General features: G+C 45.3%; 1 protein-coding gene across 1 annotated transcript in view; it reads left to right on the top strand.

The window, feature by feature from the left end:
* LOC148506733 (protein kinase C theta type-like) overlaps positions 1–10,735 on the top strand; it is a 38,152-nt gene extending 27,417 nt beyond the window's left edge. The window contains exons 6-10 of the mRNA XM_088446332.1: positions 2,352–2,414; positions 5,023–5,161; positions 6,098–6,253; positions 10,175–10,303; positions 10,604–10,735. Coding sequence (XP_088302458.1) covers positions 2,352–2,414; positions 5,023–5,161; positions 6,098–6,253; positions 10,175–10,303; positions 10,604–10,735 — 619 coding nt within the window. The remainder of the gene's footprint in view (positions 1–2,351; positions 2,415–5,022; positions 5,162–6,097; positions 6,254–10,174; positions 10,304–10,603) is intronic.
* Positions 10,736–13,067: the final 2,332 nt, after the last annotated feature.

The following is a 13,067-nucleotide window of genomic DNA, read 5'->3' as shown; positions in this document are numbered from 1 at the left end:
TTTAGCCGCTCGCTATAGCTGTGGGTGGTCACCCACAGCTATGCGAGCGGCCAGGAGGCTGCTCCAAAAAGGAGCAGGGACGGCCCTGATTCAGGCGAGCGCTCTGTCAGAGCGTCCGGCTCTGACTCAGGGCCTGTGTCCCCACTCTGCCCAGTCCTCTCTGAGGTGCCCTCCCCCCCCCACTACCGGATCATCCCTGCCTCATCTGTCCCCCTCCCCCCGCGCGTGCCCTGAGTTATACCTGTGCTGACCACCCCACCGTGTCGTACTGGTGCCGGCTGCTCTGTGTTCCATGCTGCCAGGTCATGTCTCCAATGTCCACCGGTTCCACTGTCAATGCTACCTCCTGCTGGGTCTTGTCTCTGATGTCCACCCCGCCCGCACCACTGTCACGCTGCCACCTGCTGGGTCCTGTGTCCGATGTCCGCCCTGCCAGCTCCACTGTCATGCTGACGCCTACCGAGTCCTGTCTCCAATGTTTCCCAGCTTCACTGTCTGCAGGAGCTGCGCTGGTAAGCAGTCACTGACAGGCAGCCGAAGTTCCCTGCCACTTCTCCCCCAACTCCTCTCTCCTTCTAGCCCGAAGACCTGATTCAGAGCCGGACGCTATTTGCGGCCGCTCGCTCAAAAAAAGGGTCTGGCTATTTAAATAAAGCGCTCGCTCTTTGCGGTCTGTTGACGCCTCTATGTCTAAACGAGCGAACAAAACATGCACTCACTATTTTGGAAAAAACGCCCCTTGGCCGCTCGCATCATGCGTCATCTCCGCTATTTATTTGATTAATCGAGAACATCGAAAGGCGTATGAACTGCTCGCAGTGCTTGTGGTTGGATTTTCCTACCGCAATCATGCGAGCAGTTCTGGCTAAAAGACAACCAAGTGATGTGGTCGATGACGCTGCTTTGTTAATTATGCACACGCTTAAAACGCCCATTTTGACCGTTTGGCATGCCTGCGTTCGAATCTCCACTCCCCGTTTTCAAGCACCTTCCCCTGTTACCACCCACAAACGCCTCATTCTGTCACTCAAATTAGCAGGCATTCGCTATTTTGCGAGCACACGATTTTCGACCGCAATGACTGGTTGGCGCATGCGTACTAAAACCCATACGCATGCGCAGATGTGCGAACATCGCTCGGAGCGAACGAGCGGCCGCTTACGAGCGGCTCTGAATCAGGCCCCCAGTTAGTAGGTGAGCCCTGGACTGACTGGTCATGCGGCAGATGGAGCAGATGAGTGGGGAGGAGGGAAGCCAAGAAATGCAGGTAGGACTCAGACATTTTACACAAGTTCAAAAAAAAATGCTTTTTGAAACTTGATGAATTACATAATTTCCACATCCCCATACTAAGTATGGAGACTGTGGAAATTATCGGGGGAGAATTGTAACCGGGGAATATCTGTGATATCTCCTGCGTTACAAGCTTGATGAATAGCCCTGATCCTTAATTTTTACAAAAGTAGGTGAAAGTGTTAATTTTCACCTACTTTTGTAGAAATTAAGTCATGAAGAATATGGCCCTTAGGTCTTTTCTTCCTTCTGACTGTCAGACACAACGAGGTGATATTTGAATATGGGATATAACATAAGGCAGTATGTTACATAGGGCTCTATTTACTACAATCCGCATTGGTAATGCAGATTGTAGTGTGCTATTACCGACTGAATTCGCATTGCTTACACTTACCTGCATGCTCCAGGCCTCCGGTGATGTTCTCCATTCCTCCGGTCAGGTGATCTCCCATACTGCACTGTGGCCCGATCACCTGATGACCGGGCCGCAGTGCACTGTGGGAGACCAGCTGACCGGAGGGGAGACATAACCAGAGGCCCGATCACCGGTCCCTGGAGTCAGGTAAGTAATTTTTTTTTTTTTACAGTAATCAGCTTGCGGTCTGTTTAGACCACACAGCTGATTACAGGGACTGACTCCCGGCTCTGCTCGTTACAGCAGGGCAGGAGGCCGGTAACCGGGGGGGACCCTGGATAATGCCACCTCCAGGTGGCGTTATTATCACAGGGCTTTCCCCGATATTTTTTTCACACTATTTTTAGTAACTATGGTCGGATCACATTTCCCATTACAGTTATGGGAAATGCGATCTGCTTTACTAAATATAAGTGATACTTAGGGGTTGGAGTAGAATTTTATGAATTCTACTCCAATTGCCCTGTAGTAACTATAGGTGATACTAAAATATTGTGAAAAGGATGTGAAAACACCCTTTTTCACTTTATTTTAGTAAAAATAATGTTAATAAATAGAGCCCATAGTCCTGAGCAACAGGGGTGAGGTGTTACCAGTGTATTACATATGTTTACTGCAGTTTCTTTTCTTTCTCTGCCAGCTTCTATGCAGCTGAAATTGTGTCTGGTTTGGAACATCTCCACTCAAAGGGCTTTATCCATCGGTAAGTATGTTTGTTTTCTCATTGTAGTTGGTCATGGTTTCCTATCTCAGTTCTGCCATTGTTATTCCATTTCTTTGTACACTTGTGTCTTATTCACAATGAGGAGTGCAGTAGACTGACCATACACAGACAGGGCCTGATGCTGAGTCGGATGGGAATTGCCTGTATGTTGCGTACATGGAAGAAATGCATATGTTCTCTGTATGCAGAGCTGTACGCATCTTGTGGTGCACCCGCCTCCTAGGTGTATGATTGGTTTGCTTCTAGTCACCGTCATCATTGCACACTTGTATCTACCTGATACTAGGTGTAAAAGATAAACCTGGAAATAGCCATATATATTCTTATGCCATGACATATTTGCCTACTCTCTTGATTCGGCCGTGAGCCTCCCGAAAATTATGTGGCACTCCCAGCCCCCTGGAAAAGCAGGCAAGTCTCCCAGCTGAGAAGAGAGAGAGAACAATATGTGCTTCTTGAAAACACTGTTTAGTGTAAATTGTATAAGAGATGAGAATTGCACCATTTTGGTTTATTATCTCAGACAGCAGAATACTGTAGTTATCCCATGCTCTGTGTTAAGCCTCCCATAAATTATACTGATGGATGGGGAAACCTTTGTCCCATACATGCCTACCCCGCCGGACGTCGGGGCTCTTGTGTGCATGCGTGACCTGTATGCATGCGCAGTCCCGTCACTGCTCTGACAGGAGCAGTGAATGGATTCACTCCTCTGAAAAGGAGCAGTGAAACCACTCTCGGGGGCAGCTAATATCACATCAGCTGCCACCGACATAGGCAAACGCAGGGGGGGGGTTCCGTCTGCCTGGAAACCCCCCTCCCCAGCCCACACTATGACCACAATAGAAATAGTAATATAATAGATTGTTACTAGTGCTGCATGTTCTTCTCAGTATCACAAATTAAATAATTAGCACCACCTGTGGATCTTTTAACATGTATCAGCCAGTAATAAATAACCTGTGCACCAACTACAAGATCTGGAAAATATGCACTGCTATAGAGCCCAATATGTACATATACAGTATGTCCAGGGCAGTGCTAGGTTCTCCTGCTCCTCCTCCAGGCTCCCGGACTTGCTCTAATACTCTGGAATGGTGTCCACATCTAAAATAAATACGTTCAGCTCAGACAGGATGGCCTACATCTAATGGCTTACTGAGATCACTGGTCCTGTATATGCTGGAATTATTACACACAATACACTTTGTATGATGCTTATTAAAGCTGGTTAAGTACTAATTCTGCCCTCTTCATTGACACGCCACACCCGCTCTAAAATAAAGCATCTGGAAACCCCCCTCTGGAAATCCTGCGTTTGCCACTGACCGAGCCGGAGCAATGATGAATTGCTCCGGCAGCTGCGGCGAGTTAGGACCCCAATAATTAACATGATGAATAGGCCCCTTAGTGTGTTTTCTTCAACAAGTACATTTTACTAACTGCTTTGGGGCTTGTTTACATTCGGATGTGTAAATCAATTTATAACACGCCTCTCAGATGTAGCAGTACACGCCCACTTTAACGTGCGCTCAAAGGTGCTGCTTTCATAATCAACCTGAAATGCTTTTTCAAAAGTAGGCAAGTATGGCATAATTTATTGATAACATCAAAGAGAGATGCAAAGAAAATGTTTGCAGGAAAGAGGAGATGGGCAGATCAGTAACAGACTGTCAGGCACTGCAACCCTGCAGCAGCCTCAAAAGGTTATATAGAGAGGACAGCATCCTGTCCGGTATGTATTGCGGCCGCCAGTCACAATCATGATGGCAGAATGCCGGCTAGGGATCCGTGATAGGTGTCGAGATAACGACGCCTATCATAATCCCGACGCCGGAATCCAGTATGATGCGGGCCCAAACGAGGTAAGTCCGGGGGCCCGTCCTCTTAGCCGCGGGGGGAGGGTTAGGTTTAGGGCACCCCGGGGAGACTTAGGGCTAGGCCCCCCCCGGGAGGGTTAGGTTTAGGGTGCGGGGAGGGGGGTTAGGTTTAGGCACCCCTGGAGGAGGTTAGGATTAGGCACTAGGGGGGAGGTTATGGTTAGGCACCCCTAAGGGATGGTTAGGGTTAGGGGGGGAGAGGCGAGGGTTAGGTTACTTACATGCCACTATCAGGATTTCCTCCCTAAACAGCTGCCGGCATTTTAATCCCATTCCATCCTGCCCTCCCCACAAGGCATACTGAACTTACACAACAGGGAAATATATACATTCAGGGAGTGAAGGTTGCTTATAAAAGGTGTGTATTAAGCTATACGTGCCGTCATTCTGGCTGCCCTCTCCAACCCTTAATAGATTAGTATATTATTCCTACTAGAGGAAGACTAGATCATACAGAGGATATCTATACTTAAAGATTTATAAAATTGAAGTTGCATTTATTATAGATTATCAAGGTATCTGTAGTTCATATATAAATTTATATACATACTTTATGTGGCTCATGTTCTTTCAACATGTATCATATAGCGTTATCCCATTTGAAATCTTTCTTTACTTAGAAAATCAATTATAAAGTATATTATAATAATATGTTGATATAAATATTTATAGAACAGAAATAAAATGTAGAATCTTCCTTTTCACAGAGACATCAAACCAGAGAACATTCTCATAGATGGTGCCGGCCATATGAAAATTGCAGATCTGGGCCTTGCATTAAACAACATGCATGAAGGTGTATATGCCTTTGGGTGTGCAGGAACACCAGGCTATATTGCCCCGGAGGTGAGTTATAGAGGATGTTAGTGATTTTCTCTTATATGCATATTTGCCAATATTCTGGCTTTTCCTTCTGGGAGGGAGTAGTCAGATCAGCATTGCAGGGGGCGTGGTTGGTCAGTTTGTGGGCAGAGCGGGGCATGGCCACACGATCGCTACACAATGCAGAAATACGGCATTGTGAAGGAGGTGGTGGGGCCAAAATGATGCGATTCAGCTTGAATCGTGTCATCGGCCTCCCCCACTGCGGGGTTTCTCTTATAAGTGCAGGGGGGCGGTAGCTGTCGAGAGGCTTGTCTGCCTTTCTGGAGGGCTGGGAGCGGCACCCGATTTTCGGAAGGCTCCCAGCCGGATCGGGTGAGGGTAGGCAAGTATGCTTATATGATATTTACTTATTCTTAATAGCGAGTACACTTATACAGATAATAATCATATCTTACTCAGGGTGACCTAAGCACAAGTAGAAAAACAAGTTGTTGTACAGGCATGGCCAACTTGGGGCTCCCAGCTATTGTACAACTACAAGTCCCAGTCGAACAATTGTGCTGCTAGGGAATGCTAAAACTGTGGCAGGGCATGCTGGGACTTGTTATTTTGGTGTCACCCCGTCAGATGGTGTCACCGTAACATGGAGAGAGGAAGGGGGAGTTTGTGGGCTGCCCCAGCAGCTGCAGGAGCGCTGGGAAAGCCCATTGTGTGCCGAGAACGGGAGGCATTAACGCCTCCCGGATCGGCACACATAGGGGGCGTGGCTTTGCAGTCAAAGACACGCACCTTTCATGAAGTCACACCCCCTTTTGAGCGTGCAAAGCATTTCAGTCCTGCCGCACCAGGTGTCACAGAGGTAAGTGACGCCTCTGCATAGCGTCATCTAAAGAATTACATTTACATTATTGAGAATACTACTATAGCATGTAGTAAATTATGTCTTTCTCTTGGCAGATGGAAGGTCACCTCGGGTACAACAGGGCGGCAGATTGGTTCTCATTTGGAATTGTACTTTTCGAAATGTTAACCGGAGAATCTCCGTTCCTGTGCAGGCTACTTGACTTACCGGGCTTTTTACTAGATTCTGATGCTGAAGACATCATTGAAAAGGTGAGTGTGAGTAAGTGCTGAGTATGCTGCTCAGGTTACAGGGTCACTCATTTAAAATGAGAAACAGGAAATGTAAATGATAAATGTACATAGAAATGTTTACAAACAGTAACACATTAAGGGGCCTATTAATCAAATGATAAAGGGCCCGGTAACCATGTGGAAATGCTAAGAAGTAGCTGCGATACTAACCACGGGGACAACTGCTTTTCGGAGCAGCTGTCCCCTCACCGGAGCAATGCTGAATTGCTCCGGTGTCAGGTTTAAGTATCCTTTCAGCGAGTTCAATACTTCATCATTGGAAGTCATACGGCCTTCGATGATGAACAGGCACCTTAATAAACACAAAAGCAGAAGTGACACAGGGCCTGATTCAGAGCCGGACGCTATTTGCGCTCGCTCGTTCAGAAAAAGGGGCTGGCTATTTAAGTTGAGCGCTCGCTCTTTGCGGTCTGTTGACGCCTCTATGTCTGAGCGAGCGTCCGAAACATGCGCTCGCTATTTTGTAAAGACGCCCCTTGGCCGTTTGCATCATACGTCATCTCCGCTATTTATTAGATTAATCGAGTACATTGAAAGGCATATGAACTGCTCGCTATTCTTGTGGTAGCATTTTCCTACCGCAATCATGCGAGCAGTTCAGGCTAAAAGACAACCAAGTGACGTGGTCGATGACGCTGCTTTGTTAATTATGCACACCCTTAAAACGCCCATTTTGACCGTTTGGCACGCCTGCGTTCGGATCTCCACTCCCCGTTTTCAAGCACCTTCCCCTGTTATCACCCACAAACGCCTCATTCTGTCACTCAAATTAGCAGGCATTCGCTATTTTGCAAGCACACGATTTCCGACCGCACTGACTGGTTGGCGCATGCGCATTACAACCCATACGCATGCGCAGATGTGCGAACATCGCTCGGAGCGAACGAGCGGCCGCTTACGAGCGGCTCTGAATCAGGCCCACAGTTTATAACACACCATATTAACCGTACAAAATAATTCTAAATTCCATCAAAAACAAATGTATTAAGCACATCTTCAGTCACAATGGAATATGTTAGTGCGACAACAGAAAAGGGGGAAAGTAATGACAGTGAGACACGTTATGTACCTACATATTTAGCATCATGTAACTTTGCACCTATATGGCTGCACATAGCATGCAGAGTAAACCTGGCACACTAATACTGATACAGCCTATGACTGCTGCCCACTGTGCCAGTGCTGGTGATACATGAATGCAGCACTTACATTTCCTGCAATCACAAAACATATCATATAATGGCTGATTTTTCTAGATCAGTGTATCTCAATCATTTTCCTCTTGGGTACCACCAACATTTCCAAAGCAGTGTCAGCCTACTTATCGTTCAGATCGATTAGTTGGGAAAAATCAAACATGTTTGATTTTTCCAACTAGTTGGAACAACCGTTTTTGCCACTTTTCAGCGTGTGGGAGCATAGGAATAATTATCGTTTGCTCCCACACACTGACCGATTGTCATTCCAACCAGCCAACCAGAGCCGCCACTGACTGTCATACACTTAGCACACTGTCACTGAGGAGGGACTTTCCAACTCACTTTATTTATATAATATTTACAAACATCATAAACTTTTTTTTTTCAACTGTAGAAAACACCAGTTGACAAAGGAGGGGTGTGGGGCAATATATGGCCATAGAAGTGTCAAACACTATATGGGCTCAGAATTTAAGTGACTATATGGATGCAAAGGGTGACAGGAGAGGGTGTGTCATGTGCCCAGGTAACATAAGGCAATGCCAGGTACTATATGGAAGTTAGGTGAGCAGGTCCTATAGCACAACTGGGGTGGGGGTATATGGCTGTACAGGATCTTAAGGGGTGAAGTTGTAGGGGCTGATCCTGTAGCACAGCTGGGGTGGGGGGTTGATGGTATATAGTTGTACTGGACTGTAAGGGGTAAAGTTACAGGGCAGGTCCTGTAGTACAGTTAGGATGAGGGCTGTATATAGCTGTACAGCAAAGTAAGGGGTAACATTTGTGTAGTAGGTTCTGTAGCACAATTGGCGGGGATGTATAGCTGTACAGGATAGTAAGAGGTGAAGTTAGTGGGGAAAGTCCTATAGTGTAGTTAGTAGGGGGTATATGATGGTAGATGGGGTGAAGTTAGAGGGGCAGGTTCTAGGAGGTTTGCAGTTCTCCCCCATCATGTTTATGAAAGTCAGCCCACTGTCACTCTTCTGGATCACTGCCACTGGGTGATCTCAGCTGCAGCCACCAAGGGATTTTCTGTTGCTGCTGAATGCTCCTGGTTGCCATGAGTTGGGCCAGGGACACAGAACACAGGAGCAGCCTGGGGTAGTCAGCCACCCGCAGCTGGGACAGAGGTCAGTGCTCCTCGGGGTCCATCTGCAATGCTCTGTGTTCCTGCATCCGCCGGATCAGTTGCACAAGCCGAAGCCCTGTTGGAACAGAACACCTGGAAGCATCTCCAGTGCTGCTTGGGCTATCGGAAGTACTACAGCAATGGACCCACTCCTGGTACTGAGGGGGCAGAGGGAGAAAGAAGGTCTTCGGGACACAAGACTAGGCTCCCCTGACATCCACTGTAGTGTGTCAAAAGTAGGTGGACACTATGGGCCAATGTCTGCTTACTAATCATTCAGTTGGGGGAAAGTCCCCCCTATACTAGAATAATTAGTTATTAGTTGGGAAAAATCAAACATGTCTGATGTTCCCCACTAGTTGGGACAACTGTTTTTTTGCCATTTTTCAGTGTGTGGGGGCAAACAAACGATTATTGTTTGCACCCAAATACACTGGCCGATTATCATTCCAACTAGCCAACTAGTTGGCTGATTGGAATAATATCATTCTAGTGTATGGCCAGCTTTACTCCTGTTACTCTGATCAGTCCTGAAGGTCAGTCATGGAGCATTTCCTCCCTGATACCACTAAGAGGAGAGGGGAAGGGGCAGGAGGAATGGGCACAGTATATATTTTTTTTAATTGATCTCCACATTTACTGATGGCAGCTCTGGTGACTGCTATGTGTGTTATGCATTATGTATGGATGTAACTCCAGTCCAGACATGTAGCATACTGTATGTATGGAATCAGTATGTAATACCCCCGACAGGGGTGAATATCCCAATCTATAATTTGGGTAAGTACCCATAACCTTACCCCCTACCCCAACCCTAACCCTCCTTTAGGGGGGCCTAACCCTAACCTCCCCCTAGTACCTAACCCTAACCCCCTTGTAAGTGCCTAAACCTAACCCCCCCTTCCCCGCAGCCTAAACCTAAGTCTCCAGGGGGGGTGTCTAACCCTAACCTCCCCCCGGGGGTGCCTAACCCTTACCCCCCTTCCCCTAGCCTAAACCTAACCCTCCCAGTGGGGTGCCTAAGTCCCCACGGGAGCCCTAAAACCTAACCCTCCCCCCTGCAGCTGTCCACGCCCGATGCCCAGCTTACCTTTGTTCGGTATGCAGGGCGTCGGGCTCCCGGCGTATGTGGGGATTTCGACGCCTGTCACTTGTACCTTGCTGGGAGTTGACAGTCGGGAAGCCGGCGGTCGGCATTTCGACCGGCAGCTTCCTGACAGCATCTTGTATGTATTTCCTATCTGTGTCATGTTTTAAATGACCAACCTGGCAACCCACCATACTTCATTTATAACACAGACATCATATACACATTTTATGACAATTATAATTAGTGTTATGTCTGAAACATTATTCAGTGTAGATGACCTGTTATTTGTCATACATTTTATTCTTGTGCTTACTGGATATGGCAAAAGGCTGTTTGTCACTTGTTTGATCTTACAAGTGTATAATGGCTACAGAATGTATTGATATAAGGGTCACAATTTAATTTGCAGCACAACAGTTACATAGTTATGGTCTTAGTTATGGTTTTGATGTTCTTTTCAGCTCGTGTGTGAAGATCCAGACAAACGTCTTGGTGCGGATGGTGTAATTAGATACCACCCCTTCTTCTGGAGTATTGATTGGGTGAGGCTAGAAGCCCTCCAGGTACCACCCCCATTCATACCCAGCAAAGTAAGTGCACAGTTATAATGTCAGAGAGTCTGTGTGGGTCTGTGCTGTGTGTGTATAACATTGATGATTGTTAAACAGAATAGTAAAGCTGCCATAACTCTTTTCTTACTGACATTTGGTGTAGTTGTTACATAAATTACAGTCAGAGGATAAAATGCCTTAATTAGGGAAGGTGAATGGGATTTCCCCTATTGTGAATAAAATATTATTATAAGTATATATTGTCTGTCTGACACATATAAGGGTGTTTCCTCTCACTCTTTATATGAAATACATGTCTCCTATTTCTTCTCCCTACAGCCATCTGAGAAGTCACTTCCGCACCTGGCGTTAGATGATCTTCTGTCAGGTACAACATCAGCCTGTGCCCCTCCAATAAGTTCTTTCCACCAGGAACTTTTCCGGGAATTTTCATTTAACACTAGCATATAGCCGCCTGCTGCCAATTACACCTGGCAGTCCTTCATGAGCCCTGCTGCACTTTCATATGGCAGAACATCGCCCTCCAGTTCTCTGAGGCCCTTGTAAACCAGAACGTGTACCATCTAACATCACCAGGAACAAGGTAAGACCAAGGTAACATCTTTATTATGTGTCCTCTATATTTACACTCTGGACCAAGCACCCAGCTACGTCTCTATAACATCTTAGCCCCAGTATCCTTTAGAGGATGATAGAAAAATAAGATCTAAGGAGTGTGTTGGCCGGCTAGTGAGGGGAAAAGGTGGAGGCCGGATTTAATTTTAATTAAATTATTTTATTTAAAACAGAAGAATGTATTTTATAAAAAGATGTATTATGTAGGTCATTCTTGATAACACTCATACCCATATATCTATAGACTTCTGGGAAATTGGTAACCCAGAGTGTACTTATTACCATACCTTGCTTTGCTCATCATTTCTTTGCTAATAAACTCACTTATGCGGGTATTGTAGTAGCAGACATTGTATTTAAGTACTGTTGTGTAAGTTTAGTATATTGTTGTGTAAGTTTAGTATAGTTGTATAATTTAGGATAGTGCATCACATCCAGGGGTCAGAGGTTATTATTACACTAGGCCAGTTGTTAGTTGGAGGGTCAGTGTATTGTTATATAGTTAGTTGCCTAGCTGGGTGGGCCCATCACTTGGGCTAGTGAATAGACTAGCTGTGTGGGTGGGCATATTGTATCTCCATACAGGGCGATCAACCAGCAAGGTTACAAGTGTCCAGCTGGTGAGTATACATTCCATGTTTTCTTGCTTTTTTCTTTCCCCAGTTTGTAATGGGCTTTGGTAGTCCATGCACACTTGTGAAAGTACAATGTACGTCACCTGAGCGTGTGAGCATTCAATAGGTGAAATGAGGGTGGCTGAGGTTCTTGTGATGACCATTTATCCATCCTTGTGAAGGGCACCATCACCCCCGAAGTTTGTCCTACACAGCTAAGAAGTGGGCAGCATTGATTTCATTCTTGTTCCAATGATGATAATCCTGCAGGTCCTGGGGGGGTCATTGCGCCATTCCCAGGGGCAAACGCAGGATATCTAAAGGGGGGTTTCCAAATCCCCAATCTCGGGAAAAAAAACAAAAAACAAAAAACTAATATATATATATATATATATATATATATATATAAAATATATATTTATGTAAACACACATACACGCCTGTATATTTCTATACACACAGTATATTTATATATACATATATATAAATATATGTAAAACTTACATGTTATATATATATGTGTATATATATATATACATATATACATATATGTGTGTATATATATATATAGTGTGTGTATATATATATATATATATATAGTGTGTGTATATATATATATATATATATATATATATATAGCAAAGGGATGGAGCTCCAGGTCTCATATAGATTCAGAGAGAAGAGCAGGCAGAGACAGTATCATATATATATATTAGGGATGTGCGCCGGACCATTTTTGGCGGATTTGGATTTGGTTCTAATTCGTCATCCGGCTTTGGATTTGGATTTGGATTTGCCAAACTGCGGTGACTGGCTTTGGATTTGGATTTGGATTTGGATTTGGATTTTTTGCCAAAATTGGCAAAAAAAGCTAAAATTACATAAATTGGGCTTTTTTTTCTTCCTAGAGTGTTATTTACCTCAATAACATTAATTTCCAGTCATTTACAGTCAATTTAGACCACCTCACAGCTTAAATTATTCGTTTCACCATTATTGGCCAAAGGTTGCAGTGAGCTGACTGGTGACCAAGCGTCAGAGCAGCGGCGCAGTGGCACAGACACCACAGTTTAAAGCACATCTATGAAACTATGCCACACAGCAGTGGCAGAAATGAAAGGTAGTGCTAGATGGAATTGTCCTTGGGCCCTCCCACCCACCCTTTATGTTGGATCTTAAAAAGGACATGCACACTTTAACAAACAAAGCATTTCAGCGACAGGTACTGCCACTTTGTGGCTGAAGTGCTTGGTTTGTTTGGGCCCCCACAAAAAAATCTTCCAATCTACTAAAGGCAACAGGTCTACAGTGGCATGATGTCACCATCATTGCCATCCTCACCCTCATCAGTGTGTACATCATCCGATTCCTCACACAATATCAGTTCATCCCCGCTGGAATCTACCATTACAGAAGTATCTGTACTGTGACGTGATTGGTGGGAAAGGTTTTCCTCGTGAAATTTCCAGTTCATTTTAATGAACATCATTTTTTCTACATTTTGTGGAAGTAGCCTCCTTCGTCGTTCACTCACAAGGTTCCCGGCTGTACTG

This window comes from Taudactylus pleione, unplaced genomic scaffold (assembly GCF_031769625.1).
Source record: "Taudactylus pleione unplaced genomic scaffold, aTauple2 ptg000397bl, whole genome shotgun sequence".
NCBI classification, from domain to species: Eukaryota; Metazoa; Chordata; class Amphibia; order Anura; family Myobatrachidae; genus Taudactylus; species Taudactylus pleione.
Note: the sequence above shows the minus strand (reverse complement) of the source record. Positions and strands in the feature narration are given on the sequence as shown.